The sequence below is a fragment of the Lissotriton vulgaris genome, chromosome 3_1, assembly GCF_964263255.1.
Source record: "Lissotriton vulgaris chromosome 3_1, aLisVul1.2, whole genome shotgun sequence".
Taxonomy (NCBI): Eukaryota; Metazoa; Chordata; class Amphibia; order Caudata; family Salamandridae; genus Lissotriton; species Lissotriton vulgaris.
Window position 1 is genome coordinate 913,022,394 of NC_141689.1, and position 15,983 is coordinate 913,038,376.

The window sequence follows — 15,983 nt, forward strand, 5'->3', positions numbered from 1 at the left end:
ATCCCTGTAAACTACAGCACCTATTCCAGGGGTACAGCCATACTTATTCACAAGCGGTTGCCCTTTCAGATAAATCTCGTAAATACGGATAGAGCAGATCGTTTCACCCTGGTGATGGGGAAGTTTATGGGTTATAACATTGCTTTATTGGGTATTTACGCACCAAATGTGGATGACCCCAATTTTTTCACTCTTTGCATGCACTGCTGCTTCCCTTAGGAGCTGACTACATTTGCATTGGGGGGGATCTTAATCTACTTCTGCAACCTCAATTTGATAGTACGGCAGAGTCCCCTGCCATGAAACCCCGAGCCAGGGTGCTGGGTGACCTTTGCAACTCTCTTCGTCTAGTGGACATATAGCGCACACATCATTCCACCGACGTGCCGTACACTCACTATTCGGCCCCCCACGACACGTGGACACGGCTGGACTGCTGGCTAGTTTCACATAAAATGGCCCCCTGGTTCTGGTCTATGACCCATTTGCCTCAAATGTACTCCGACCATTCACCAGTCATCATGCGGGTCTGACTGCCTAGACCAGAGGGTGTTGAAAGACAGTGGAGGTTCCCAGGACAGGCTTTAAATAATGTGTTTTTTTAGCTGAATATCGGGAGCCAATAGAGACATACTTTGACCTAAATGTGGGCTCCGACTGCACATGGGCAACCTTGTGGGAGGCATTTAAGGCGTATATCAGGAGTGAATGGATTGCTAAGCACGCAGGGATACTCAAATCACTGCGAAGCACGATTGCTTGCATAGAGGACCGTCTAGGGGTTTTGGACGAAGAACTACTCAATCGCCCAGACCCGGCTAAGCAGGCCAGCCGTTTGCTGCTGCTGACTGAATTCAAGGAAGCCACTGACAGCTAAATACATTTTTTGGGAAAATATGCAACTGCCAGGCGATATGGCGGGGGGACAGACCGGGACGCACACTGGCACAACTGTTGAGGTTTGTGTGGGGAAAGCCAACATCACCTTTATCCACTCTGACAATGGGTAGATTCACACAGACACTGCTGAGATTAGGGACAAATTCCATCAATATTACACAAATTTATATACTACACGCGCGTATGACGAGGCAGACTGCAGAATATACTTAAGTGAAATTGAGATGGCATGGCTAGAGGACTATATGCAGAAGTTTTTAGCAGAACCTTTTTCTAAGGAAGAAATTGTCAACGCCATAGATGCCTTAAATAGTACTATAGCACCAGGACTTGATGGCTTTACAGGCATATTTTATAAACATTATAAAGATATACTCGCCCGTACCTTCTTGAAGTCTATAATGAAGCCCTAGAAAATAAAGTACTGCCTCCCACGCTTCGTGAGGCAGTGATGGTTTTGATGCCCAAACCTGGCAAGGACCCAATGAGCTGCGGTTCCTAAAGACTCCTATCACTTCAGAACTTGGACTATAAAATCCTTGCTAAAATGATTGCTTTGAGGCTGGCATTGCTCTTGGATCATACTTGGTACCTTGTTTACAGTGCTTCACAGAATTGCTCCGGAGGTTCCGGCGGCGGCAGCCCTAATCGATTCCAAAAAGGCATTTGACTCCTTGAAGTGGCCTTTTATATGGGCCTTGATGAGGAAATTAGCCATCCCCAAAGGTTTTATTCACCTTACGGCATTGCTTTGCGCTCTTCCCACAGCTATACTCTGCTTGAAAGGCACCCCATTCACTCTCACACGTGATACCAAGCAGGGTTGCCCCCTGTCTCCCTTACTCTTCATCCTGGCCCTTGACCCTCTGGTCCGCCACTTTCAGGAGAAACATCTCCATAGAGGTATCCAGTTCAAAACAGGTCCTCTCCTTGTCTTGCTATGTAAGGACAACATTGTGTTGTATGTCCGCCGACCACAAGACAATTTGGATCCCCTTATAGGAGAGATTCGTCGCTTTGTGGATATTCGGCACTAGGAGTAAATTGGAGCAATTCAGTGCTCCTTCCCTTGATGACAGGCACTATTCAATGGGAGTGCGAATTCCTGCTGAGGTGGTGTCATGATTCTGTCAGCTATTTGGGTATCTTGATTCATAGGGAGGCTGAACTACGGTCCGGCGATACAATAGCTTGAGGCGCAGGTAGAAAGATGGATAGGGCTGACAGAATTGCACTAATGAAGATGGTGATTCTTCCACAGTTACTATATATGTTTCACAATTTCCCCATTACGCTCCCTGAAAGCTTTTTCAAGACTCTAAGATCACTTCTAATCAGGCTAGCTTGGGGTTGCAAAAGACCTAGGATTCGATGGGAAACCACGACATTACCATATGCAAGGGGAGGACTGAGGTTCCTGGATTTCAGAATGTATTAACTAGTGGCACAGTGTAGTTTTACCTATTCATGGTACCATCCAGATCCGCGTATTCCCTACAGTAAGCCTGAATCAGACCTGGTGCTCCCAACTCTGCTTCATGCCATTCTACCCAGGGGTTTCCTCGTGACCCTAGAGACATTCCAGTCCAACTCCAGCTGGGCATGGCGCAAACTATCGTGTGTGACTGCGAATGCTGCACTGTATTAATCTCAAATTCCCATAGCATATAATCCATGGCTCCCTATCACAGAAATTAGTAGTGCGGGTTCTTAAATCCCATTCTATGGTAAAGTTTGGTGACCTGTTCCCGGATGGGCATTTATTTGATGGTGCCCGGGTGGCACGGGGAGCCGAGCTGACCTTTATGGATCAGTTTATTTTCAACAGGGTGCGCAGGTTGCTAGGTGCTAAAATAACGGAATACCCACTAGAACGGCAATCCTTCGAACCCCTATCCCTGTTAATATCAAACTCCGAAGGGACTCAACTGATTTCTGATTATACAAGATTATACAAGACCACCATGACTTTGATCCCAAGCCACAGTACTAGGGTTTGAACGGCTTGGGAGCGTGATATGGGACATCCTAACCTGGATGACCAGTGGGCCTTTTGCTGTACGCAGATCAGGGAAATCTCCCTTATCAGCAAGCATAAGTTATTACATTTTAAATATCTATGGAGAGCGTATATGATGCCGGTCAAATTGCACACTATTGACCCGTCCCGGCCTCACAATTGCCAAAAGTGTGGCAGCCGTTATGCAGACTTTCCCCACTTGACATGGACTTGCCCCAAGATAGTGGAGTTCTGGGTTGCCCGGAGGTCGCACTCCCGGTATATGTATATAATATGCACAAACAATTGCGCATGTTTATTGCCATAGCGCTACTTCTGACTAAGCGCAAGATAACTCTTAGATGGGGAGCAGACGACTTCCTACAACAGGGGCATGGCTTGCTAGTCTCACATACTGCTACATCAACTGCGAACTGTATGCCACGTTGCTCCCACTCAAGTCCCGACCGAAAGATATCTGGGACCCACTTAAGTTATTCTAACAAAACTTGGAACCTGATGCCCCTAGTTATACTCCTTATGGCATAGTCCCAACTGGTGTGGGTTGAAGTGCAGGCTGATGGACCGAATTGTTTATATGTTTTCAGGTATGTTCTGGAGAAGGTGCAGCCGAACCCTGGGATGACGTTTAACAAGAAGACTAAGTATGTATTGGTCAGAAACTGTATACATTTTTGTGTCGATTCATCATATGTTTTAGCGTATAGCACGGCAAGATAGTACCCAACGTTTATACTGTCAATGTGATTGTATGGGAACAACTGTGGATATTCATTGCTTTCTGTATGTCAAAATGACAAATAAAGTTTAAAAAAAAGGTTTTGTTCCCTTTCCTAGACATAGTACACTTTCATAAAGGCCTACCCATGGCAGAGAGAACCAGTGTTTCATAATGGGTGTTAGACTTATACATCCCCAAAATGAAACTCACTTGAACACAGCTATGAGGAGATTCACAAGCAGGATGTTTGCCACCAAGAGATAACAGGCCATGATAGCAGGAACGATCCAGGCACCAATTTTGCAGGGAGGGAGTTGGACTATTTTGCCATCTTCTCTAGTTTCATTGTATCCACACGGAGCTGTGAAGGAGAAAAGAAGAAAGAAACACGCCAATTGGCATTAGTAAGCTTTATCTTTGTAGACACTGTGGGGCAGATTTACTAAGGACTTGCATTGTCCTTGCAACGCAAGTCCTTATCTCGGATTTATTAAGCTACACAAAGCCACTTTGTGTGGTTTAGTAAATACAGAGTAACGCAGTGCAGCGCATATCACTTCCTTGCACTACTTGCCTCTAGGTGGCATTACATGGGAGGCATTCCCATGCATCCACCATGGATTCTTACGCAATCACAGATTAATTAAGGTAAGTAAACCTGGGATTGAGCCAAAATGGTGTAAATTGTAAATTGATACTTGTATAGCGCACTACTCACCCGCAAGGGTCTCAAGGCGTGTGTGCATCCCAGACCAAGGTGTAATGAGGGGAAATATCCTTATTTCTTCTCCTTATTTCCTTTTTCAATGTGTCATATTCCCCATCACACATAGACAAGAAAAATGCCTTTAAAAATAGTTTTTGTGCAGGAAGGCGTCTCTACCTGCACACAAACAATCCTGCTTGTAACGCAAGACCCCCTTCAGCATGGCGCAATGGTACCTGCGTTGGCGCTAGGCACCACACAGTGCACGGGTACAAGAAGGGAGCAGAAGTGGCACATTTCTGCTCTCTCCACTTCATGAAAGGCAGTGCAACACATTTGCTTGCTTCCCTGCATTGCGTGAAACTTTAGTAAATCTGCCCCTTGGTGTGACTGACATTGACTCATAAAACAATGTAAATACTGAGATGAAAGATTCACAATATATAAATTTGCCATGTTTTAATGAAGCATTAGTTTCTGTTTAGAGATCATGCATATGATAATCTGGGGATGCAAAACTCTGCTGATAGCTAGCACTTTTCATGCAGTTGAATTTGCACAGATCTAGAAATCCTATAAGAATAACACAATATAAAACACTAGAAAAGGGTCCCAGATTAGGACCCCCATGGAATCGAGCTCACAAGGAGTCATACATTATTCCAACTCATGGTATGCAAAAAAAGACAGTTTACACAAAATTGTATTCTTGAGAAACTATTACCTAAGCAGATATCTAACTAATTTTATATTATTTTATAAAGAAATGTGTTCACACTGCGCTTACCTGATGAGGGCTTGTAATAACTAACACATGACGAAAACATTGCCAAGATATTTTTTGACTGATTATGCAGATTTGAAAGGATTACATTTCAGGATGTATGGTTATCTTCAGGAATATTATTATATGAACAACATGACAGGATTGCTATATTTAATTATTTATATATTTAACAGCTGTTAAATCTCAATTAGAAAATATTTACATTGAACCATGAGGGTGATGTAGTTCACATACATTTTATTAAACAAATGTTGTTTAGTTAATAGAAACTACAATGTGAAATATACATACTTTCAGCAGTGTGGGTCAGTAATCGCTCATGTATTTCTAACTGCAATACAGGGCATGTTGGTGCTATTATGCATTCCTAAAGCAAGAGAGCTGCCCAAATGTCTAGTTGTAGGCAAAAGGGCCTAGGAGGTAGGAGGATAAGACTTTGGGGGCAGCACAAGATGACTTGGATGTGTCTAGGAGATTATTGTTAGTAGGGTTTAGGTTCCACACAAGTCGGCTTACAGAGGATAGGTTCTCAGTGAAGTAGTTGTGAGCTTACTCATTTAGGGCCCGATGTAGGTAGGGCTTTACCGATCGGTATCGGCCGAAAATACCGATTTTTGGCCCTTACCGATCGGTAAACAGCCATCGAGATGTAGGGACCCAAAAACAGAACGAATCGGATAGAAAACCGATTCGGAATGTGTACCGAATGTGAAAGAATCCGATACGTACATACCGAAAATCGGATATGGAACGAATCGGAAAAACACCGATTCGGTTACAAAGACCGAATCGGTCCATGTACCGATTCGTTAGTGACACCGAATCGGAAAATCACCGATTCGGTCCTACTACCGATTCGTTAGTGACACCGATTCGGAAAATCACCGATTCGGTCCTACTACCGATTCGTTAGTGACACCGATTCGGAAAATCACCGATTCGGTCCTACTACCGATTCGTTAGTGACACCGAATCGGAAAATCACCGATTCGGTCCATGTACCGAATCGGAAAAAATACCGATTCGGACATGATCCGAATCGGAAAACATGCCGATTCGTATGAATCTCCGATCGGGAAATTCCCCGATTCCGACAGTTGGGGAGATGTAGGGAGGCACAGAAACACCGAAATCGGCTCAAAATCGGTAGAATTCACTCGGTATTTACCATGGATTGCAATCAGGTGGTAACCAACTCCAACCCATATAAACAGTCCCAAAATGCATTGCAACTTGCAGGATGGCAGCTTTCTATGTCATTGCGAGGCGGCTACGGCTACAGCAGGAAGGACAGAGGGAATGGCTAAGAAATGAACAGGTCTACAGACAGAGGATAACCCTGTTCATGCTCACTGAGGCTGAGATCCTACAGAGATACAGGCTGGACTCTGACACCATACTTGAGCTCATCAGGGACCTTAAGCCATACTTGGACCACCACACCCCAAGGGCACACGCCATCCCTGCGCACGTCCAGGTGCTATGCAGCCTACACCTGGTAGCGTCTGGCAGCTATCAAAGTGGAGTAGCAGCAGCAGGAGGGGTGAGCCAGAGCAGCCTGTCAAGGTTCTTCCACATATTCCTTGACGCCATGATAGACAGGATGGACCAATACATCTCATTCCCTGCAACCCACGCAGAACTGCTACAAACCAAAGCGGACTTCTACCAGATGGCACACTTTCCCCAAGTCATCGGTTGCATAGATGGCACGCATATTCCGATTTGCCCACCAGCGGACACCGAATACATATACCGCAATCGGAAATCTACACACACCATCAACGTGCAGGTGATCTGCAATGCCAAGTGCACCATCACAGACCTGGTAGCAAAATTTCCAGGAAGTACCCATGACTCATATATATTCCAACAGAGCGGCATATATGCACGGCTGATGGCTGGCGATTTTGGAGAAGGATACCTCCTAGGTGAGCCACATCATCAGACCCCCATAACACATAGTAGGTAGGTGTAATACATGTATGCATGTGTCTAATGTGACCCCTTTCTCTTCCAGGCGACAGTGCATATGCCCTCCGCTCATTCATACTCACCCCCTACCTCAACCCCTCCACACCCAGCCAAAGGAGGTATAACCGGGCCCACATACGCACCAGGAATGTTGTTGAACGGACCTTTGGCATCTGGAAAAGTAGATTCAGATGCCTGCACAAGAGTGGAGGTGCAAGGCAGTATACCCCCATCACCTGCTGCAAGATCATAGCTGTATGTGCAATGTTACACAACCTTGCGGTCAAGAAGGGCACTGAGGTGGAGCTGTCTGACTACGAGGACTATGACGACGACGAAGCTGTGCCACTGACACAGCCAGCTGGGGTGTGTACGCCATGTGATGGCAGATACAGACGTGAGGAGATCACTGAGAACTATTTCTGACTGAGTACAGATGCAAAGACAGCTAAATGTTGCTTGGAAAAAAAAAGTTTTAATAATGATGCACCACAGTTACAGCACTGATGTGCATCAAATAATGGAGATTGTTAACGAAAATAAAGTCCAGGGTTCTGGTGTGCTCATCCCCCCTTGCCAGCCTATTTTTTGGCCCGCTTTCCAGACCCACTGGGGTGTCCCTCGGCCCCCTCCGAATGGCCAGCAGCATCAGCGGATCGCCTGGTGCTCCTCCTTGGCTCTGAAGCAGCGCTGGCCGGGCTGCTGCGGCTGCTGCTGTCTCCAGCATCACCCAGGTCCAGGGCAGGATTGGAGGCGGCGTTTGATATTAACATGGCCTCCATGGCCGTGGTGATCCTGGCCATCCCCCTAGTCAGCTCAGCTGTATGCTGACTGAGTGCCGATTCCTGATTTGAGCTGCGATGGCACAGCTGTGCGGTCGCCGCTGCAAGGCGGGCCATGGCCCGGTTGAGCACCCGGGCATCCCTCCTGCGCGCAACCTCATGCTCCTCCTGCCTGGCAGAGGAGTGGGTGATGGCAGTGGTCAGCCTGCCCAACCCTGCTGCCACCTCCTTGTTGCTGTCCACAACAGCCTGGAACCCCTTCACCAACTCCCCCATCTGCAGGTTGTGCTGCAGGAGCTGGCGTTGGCAGGCCATGGTGGATTTGGCCTGTTGGCGCTGGATTTTTACCATCTGGCCCTCCAGGCCCAGGAACACACTGCCCTCCCGTGCTGGTGCAGCAGTGGTGGTGGTGGTGGTGGCACGGCGTCTGGCACTGCTGCCTCCGGCCTGCTGAGTGGGCTGGGGTGCCACTGGTGGTGGTGTGGTGCTGGCCGGTCCCGGAGCCCCTGCTCCCACGACAGGTTGGACGGGTGGCAAGGCCACGGTTGTGGCAGGAGCTGTTGTCGGCGGAATGGTCTGCCTTGTAGGGGAGTTGTATGGTGAAAATTGCAAGGGGGGTGAGCTGGGCAGTACTGGGGAGTGCACTGCCTGGAAATCAATCACCAGGACTCCCTCCATTCCAAGGCCTGGGGTGTCTCCTTCCTCATCCTCATCCTCCTCCTCCTCCTCCTGGCCAGGCTGGCTGGTGCTCGGCCCTGCCACTGCAGTATTTGAAGTCGAAGCTCCCTCTGCTGCCACAGTGGTGCTGCCTGATGGTGCCCCTAGGTACAAAGAAGCATTTGTAAACTGAGTGCCGATGTATTACAGTCAGTACAATTATGGCATTCCACATGTCCTTGCATCTCCTTACACCGTGTCACACTGTTTCCTGTCTTGTGATTCTGCACTGACATATTTGGCTAACTTCTGCTGACTACATGTACCATGATGCTTGTCTCTTGTATGTTGGTGACAGTACAGTGCTGGTGTTTGCCTATGCATTGTGTCTAATGGGGAGGTGTCTGGTAGGGTGTGTCATGATGCGCATGCTTCTTACCTGTAGCTGTGGCCATCGCAGTGCTGTCCAGGGTCCCGATCCCTACGATGCTCGCCCTCTCGATGGTGCTGGAGACAATTTCCTCCAGCTCGGTGAGGGGTGGCGCCGGGTTCTTGCCTCCTCCGGTGTGTCCAGCCTGCCTTTGGAGGTCGGCCAGCTTCCTCTTCGTGAGGCTGCGGAGGTCATAAAACCTTTTCTTAAGTTCCTCAATGGACCTGGGGGTGACTCCAGCAGCATTGACCTTCTGGGCGATGTCGGCCCACAATCTCCTCTTGGTGCTGTCTGGCACGTTGAGGGACAGCTTGCCAAAGAGCTGGCGGTGCACCCTCACCACCTCCTCAACCAGCACCTGAAGTTCTGTGGTGGTGAATTTGGGCTTCCTCTTTTGGGAGGACTTCTGGCTTCCTGCCTGATCTGCCATATTCTCCTGCTCCTGCTCAGTCTGCAACCTCCTTCTCCCACTGCTGCTAACTGTGTGTTGGGCTCAGGCAGGCTTTCCAGAAACTTCTAGAAACTTCTTAATTGGCTGCACCTGCCAGGGTTGCCACTCCCTGTTTGGGTGGGGGAGGGGGAGCCACCTCATTGGCTGAATCGCCTATTGCCGATTCGGCTTTTACCGATTCGGTAAAATCCGAATCGGTAAAATCCGAATCGGTATTATCCGAATCGGTAAAAGCCGAATCGGTTCATGCAATGCATTCCTATGGGCTTTTTCGCCATGGGTCTATGATTGCCGATTCGGTTTTTACCGATTCGGCTTTTACCGAATCGGTATTCGCCGAATCGGAAATATCCGATTCGGTGGTAGCCGATTCGGTGTTTTCCGATTCGTTGTTGGCCGATTCGGTAATTTCCGATTCGGACCGCGCTGAATCGGAACGTACCGAATCTCATTACCGATGCCGACCGAATCGGTTTTCAATCGGTATTTTTTTCCTACATCTCGTTTTCCGATTTCAGAATACCGATTCGGCCCGCCTCGGTATTTTGAAATTGGAAAATCGCGTTTACCTACATCGGGCCCTTACTGCTTTGAATCAGAGGGGCGGCGGCCTCCTCCCACTCTAACCTGCCGTCTCGGGGTGGCAATTGCCCCCCCGATCTACAATGTGGCCGTCATGGGGCGGCAATCGGCAGAATCTCGCAATCAACCCCCCACTCTTTAATGTGGCCACCATGGGGTGGCAAACACAAGGACCGCCATGGGCGGCCAAAGCTCTAGCTACGTCACGGCTTACAATAAAAGTTTCAATAGCTTGTATATGGCTCTGTTTTTGACAACGGGATTGGTGGTTAAAAAGTGAAGTAGGAGACTGCCCTTAAAGATTGCACTCATTCTGGTGGCAAGGTTTAGAGCGCTATTGAGTGGGAGAAGACATTTTGAAAAAAGCTGATATATTATTACATTAGTCCAGTTTACTGAGCACTAGTGAGCAGATAATTACTTTGGTTACAGTGAATACAATGTCTATGCAGATCTAGTATAAACTAAGTATTTGATATTGTGCTGTGGTTGCTGTATTAGGCATTCGGAATTCCACTGTGACTGAGAAGTTTAATAGTCTCTGTGATGAATTAGTCAGATGAGGCACACAATAGATTGGTAGATTTAATTATTGGAATGAGTTCGGTGAGCAATGTTTTTACAAAGTGTGAGAATAGATCAATTTATGTTTTTTTAAATTGTATTTATAAAGTTTTATATAGCGCGAACTTGACCCAAGAGGGTATCAGAGCGCTTTACATTTAGGATCATCTGATACAGGAGCATAGTAAGGTACAGTACACATAAATAATGTTTCAATAATTCGTAGAAGGGAGGGAAGGAAGGAGTAATAGCGGGGAGACGAGGAGGAACAATGCCCAATATCCGGCTGGGTAGGTGACGGTCAAGTGGGAAAACAAGGGCCAATTTCCTCATTAGCTGTCAAGCAGCTCCACCGGTCATCAGCCATGTTGCTCAGGTCTCAGCGTTCAGAAAAAAACAGTTTTTAGTTTATTTGATTTGCGAAGGTTATATAGCGCTATCTACACCCGGAGGTATCAGAGCGCATAACCAGGGGAAGGTTGCATTAAAAGGTACATCAAAAGGATTATAAAGCCCTGGCTAGACCCGTAGGTATCAGAGCGCTATAACAGAGGACCATTGCGTGACAAATGACATCAGTTACAATAGCGTAGTAAGGTACAGTAAATAAACATCAAGGTTGAGGGAATTTATTAGAAAGGAGGGGAGGAAGGAGCCATAGCAGAAAGATGAAGAAGAACTGTGTCCAATGTCCGGAGAGACAAATAGAGAGGGAAAGGGGAGAGGTGGAGTGAGAAGGGAGAGGACGAGGGGGAAAACGGAAAAGAGATAAAGGATAAGTCAGCCCAAAGACCGAGTGGGTAGGTGACGGCGAGGGAGATAATCCAAAGCCAGTCTCCTCTATAGCTCTCTACGAAGCTCCAATGGTCATCGGTCTGAAAGCTGGAAAGAAAGGCGACGAGGAGAAATCAGAGCACCAGAAATATGATGAGGGTGGGTGGGCGAGACAAGTAGAAGGGGAGAAACTGGGTCCAAGGTCCGACTGGGCAGGTGACGGTCAGGGCATGAACCAAGGCCGATCTCCTCATTAGCTGAACAGAGCAGCTCCACCGGGCATTGGACAAAATGCTCAGGCTCCGCTGTCAATGTAGAGATCATGTGTACTCCAGGCGAGACAAGTAGAGAGGGAAAGGAGGAAAGGGGGAGTGAGAAGGGAGTGGACGAGGGGGAAGATGGAATAAGAGATAAAGGGAAAAGTCAGCCCAAAGACGGGAAGGGTAGGTGATGGTCAGGGAGGAAATACAAAACCAGTCTCCCCTATAGCTATCTAGGAAGCTCCCAAGGGCATCGGTCAGAAAGATGGAAAGAAAGGAGACAAGTAAAAGGCAGAACGGCAGAAATACGCAGAGGGGGGAGGGCGAGACAGGGAGGAGGGGAGAAACTGTGTCCAGTGTCCGGCTGGGCAGGTGACGGTCAGGGGATGAACCAAGGCCGATCTCCTCAATTAGCTGAACAGAGCAGCTCCACCGGGCGTCGGACAAAATGCTCGAACTCCGCTGTCTGGGTAGGGGTCAGGTGTACTTAGGGGAATGTCAGAATAGTGCGGGAGGGGAGCCATAGTCCGAGAAATATCCAGACTTCCTCTTGAGGTCAGGCACAGTCCTGGAAGGGTTTTGTAAGTAAAAGTAAAAGATCAGCAAGGGGGGAAATAGTCACCACTGTTGCCATGTTGGGGTCGGGGATCCTGTCACCCTTTTCCACACCGTGAGTGTGCAGAGAATGACAGAGGTTAACAGGGAAAGAAGGGTCAGACTCCCAATAGTTCTTAAAAAGGACACTAGATCTCACATTTGCCCTCCATGGGGGGTGGAAGGGGGTCTGACGAGGTTTCTTTGCACCCATTTTAGGGGTGGCCTGATTTTGAAAACAACAGGCAGTTGTCAGGAAAATGAGTGGCATCTCGCTGTTGAATTTGCAGTAATATGTCCCGAGGAGCCACCATTTTAGGGTCAGGCATTTATGGTTACGTGACTGTGTCTCATAGTAAGTACAGTTTTCCACTCAGATGCAATATGCGTTCTACTCACTGTGTCACCAGGTCTTAATAATGGGGGCCTCGTTATCTTCTTGCCTCCGTCTCCAGTAACAGCTGCCCAGTCCATCAAAGGTAACTTCTGTACCGCCAATACACCCCGTAGGCCACCGATTCTGTGGGCACTTGTTATGCTGGACCCTCAGAGCAGTCAATTTACGGCCCTCTCAGAGGCGAGTCCCTCTCACGGTCCTTCCGATGTCTCTGGGGGACACAGATTCAGCCCTCTGCGATCCTAGCAGCCAGGCACGTCTTCCATTGCAGTGTGGGTCTTTAAAAAACTGACTTATTAAGTGACACTGCACAGCGCGCAAACTTACGTTATAGGAAAACCGCTCCGTTGTCGGGGCCTCGATCACAGGCTGACTAAGCCCCGCCCACACCTCATCTCAGCGCGGTAGGGGCATGCAGTGGGTCTCTGAAGGCTCTGCGGGTGCTCCGGTCATCCTGGAATCGGCAGGCACCGCAGTTAGTTCTTCTTCGCGCAGCTGACGGACTGCGCCACCATTTTGGAGGGTCTGAGCTCCGGTGGACTTTCCTAAACAATGCTCCGCAATGCTATCCTATTGTGTTAGTGCCGACTGTATATATAGGGCTTGCCTCGTTTTATAGCTTCAACTTGAGCAGTGGCTATGTACATTCACTGATTAGCACAAATATACCCATTATAGAAGTGATCATGTAGAAATCACAGGGCGTAGTACTTGCAGCTGCGTCCGATCCCGTGTTGTATAATCTTGTAGCTAGCGTGTTGGAGGGTGTTAGTTAGGGAGTTTAGTCAGAAGAAAGTGGTGAAGCTGTAGTGCGGCGCATGAGCTGGCCCACGCTTCTTATGGCGCCACCGGCAGAATTGTATTCCACAAAGTTTTAGCAGACCAGTTAGTGCCTTGTATACAGCCTGCGGACCTCAGCATGGGTTTCCTCTACGATGATATATATGTTCACTTTAGTACCCCAAGGCACACTTCAATAACAGAGGCATCATTAGCCAACTGGGGTATATGGCAGTTTCTAGGCGCTAGAATAAGTTTCATCTGTAGTGGTGGCAATCGGGAGCAGTTGGGCTCTCGTCATGTATACCCCACAGGATGCATACGCGGGCGACGATCTGCAGGGTTTTCTGCCAAGGCGCATGCAGGCCGTGCAGGGAGAGCTCTGTATCCTCCGGCAATCACGACTCGGGCAATGTCTAGTCGCTGTTACTGGCATGCATTTGTAGCAAGGCGCCGTCCGGAGTCCCAAGAGCGTGATGCGCCATGTGGTAGCTGGGGATGCCGTGTTTCGCCAATTGAGAGTCGCGCAGCCCTTGCCTGAATGGTGTAACCTTCACACCAAGCGTGACGGATCAGTGCGCTTTGGTCAAATAGATGCACCTCTGTGTTTCCGCTGGTGAGGTTCTGGATGGTGATGGGTCAGCCTTCGCACATCGCCGCCATTTTCCGTAGCCTTCGACGGATGTCGTGTAAGAGGATGAAATGTTCTACCGCAGGGTAAATAGTAATTGCGCACACTTGTAGCAGCTGGCAGCAGTGCGATGGAGCTTCTAATCTGTCTGTGATAACGTGACAACGAGTGGCTCGGTGGTGTAAGGTTAGTTTCACTTTCACCTAGTTCACTGTGTTCGTCGCCGCCATATTGAATCAGTTGGAAAGCTCAATATGTCTCACCTTCAGAGGCAGTTTTCACCGTAACGGCACACTATTTTGTATATTCAGAATCTGTGTCTCGTCGTGCAGCTATTCCGACGTGACATTCTGTGCTTCTCGCTCATCAAAGGTTGCCAAAAGTGGTAGTTTTTTGTCGGATTATGTCCCCGACCGGCAGAGCAGCACTTTTTTTATCCGGGTTGTGATAATACATATTGTGATCATTTTTATATGGAAGCGCAGAATATAACACTAGTGGATTGGCATTATGAGGAGTTGATAGTATCCAGAGAGGTTGTTTTTTACCCTGCGTGTTGCTCCATAGTAAACAGTACAGATACCTTTTGGTACATCAATTGTTCAGGGACCATACTGTGTAAGAACATCCTTTCTCTAGTCAATAAAAAAGATTCAAGCACTTCGGGAATGAATGCCAGATATGCTGCAGTGAATTATCAAGGGCCGATATGTGCACATCCAAGGTTTTTCTTTCTGTCCAATTGGACTTATTCCAATGTCTACAATGGTACCGATGATGTGGCTCTCGGAATGGTACTGCCTTTGGGCGTTCCATGTAAATATGCTCAACCTAGAACAAGATGGGTAAATAGGACACTAACAAAAGAATTTTGTGAAGGGTAACAGACTTAGAAGTAAACAGCTATGGTAAAGGTATGACATTTGGATACATCCTTTCCTCCATCTTTACATTGGGTGGTACTGCCATGGCCAGGAGTGAGAAAGCTAGAGAATATTTTGGATGTAAGTTTCAGATTCTTTCCAATAGTACAGTGGCAGCCTTGATAGACATTACCACTTAGCTAGAAAGCATGCAGGTGTATTCAGAGCAGACTAGATATGCAGTGGACTTTATCTTGGCAAAGAGTGGCGGTGTATGTGCAAGAATTGGCGACCAGTGTGTTGTTGGTATAGAGAATTTGGGGAAAAACATAACATAACACATTATGGACATCATTGAGAACATCAAGGGGATAGAAAGTGGGAATTGGAGTTGGTCTCTTTTGGGTAATTGGGATTGGATGCTGAAGGAAATAATTCATTTCATAGCAGTATTAATATTTTGTCGCATTCTCATTCAATGCCTCCCCCCTTGTTGTTCCTATTGTGCCACTGTTTAAAAGCCCACAAAGAAAATATCAGCCCATGTTACCAATGCCACCATGATGCTCCAAGTTGATATTGATGGTCCTATGAATATAGATGAGAGAATATTTGATGAATCATCCCTCCTTGCTGTCTCAATTTCTGACGTTGACTGTAAAGTGTGCCAATATATTCACCTTGATTGCATTTCTTATTTTGCGGCTCCATTTGCTTCTGCTGCTGTTATAGTTGCCCCGCACATATGCCTGTTTTCCTCTTTTTGTATAACAATAAATGTTTTAGCTCATGCTAAAAGGAGGGTTTGTTAGATTATGCTTGTTGATGCTCTCTTAATACCATGTATAAGTTAGCATTCACTGCGCCATTTTTTTTTCAGACTTTATTTTGTGTGAGGTTCAAAACTAATCTTTCCCTCTTCCGAGAAATACCCTTTGCTAAGTTTTGTTTCTGTAACGCAGAACTGCTTGTGGCAGTACATAGTTTTCCCTAGATAAAGAACCTCTTCACCTGTCTGGTATTTTGATCGCAGCACAGGATTGGACGGCCTTGTGAGTGTCCTGTGCAAGATATGAGAGTAGAAATCTCTTTTTTGTCTTTCGCTGTGCG

The 15,983-nt window shown here is 47.4% G+C and overlaps 1 protein-coding gene across 1 annotated transcript in view; it reads right to left on the reverse strand.

Annotated features, from left to right (window-relative positions):
* TRPM3 (transient receptor potential cation channel subfamily M member 3) overlaps positions 1 to 15,983 on the reverse strand; it is a 979,327-nt gene that overhangs the window by 62,021 nt on the left and 901,323 nt on the right. The window contains exon 23 of the mRNA XM_086963586.1: positions 3,852 to 4,002. Within this exon, the coding sequence (XP_086819712.1) occupies positions 3,852 to 4,002 (151 nt within the window). The remainder of the gene's footprint in view (positions 1 to 3,851; positions 4,003 to 15,983) is intronic.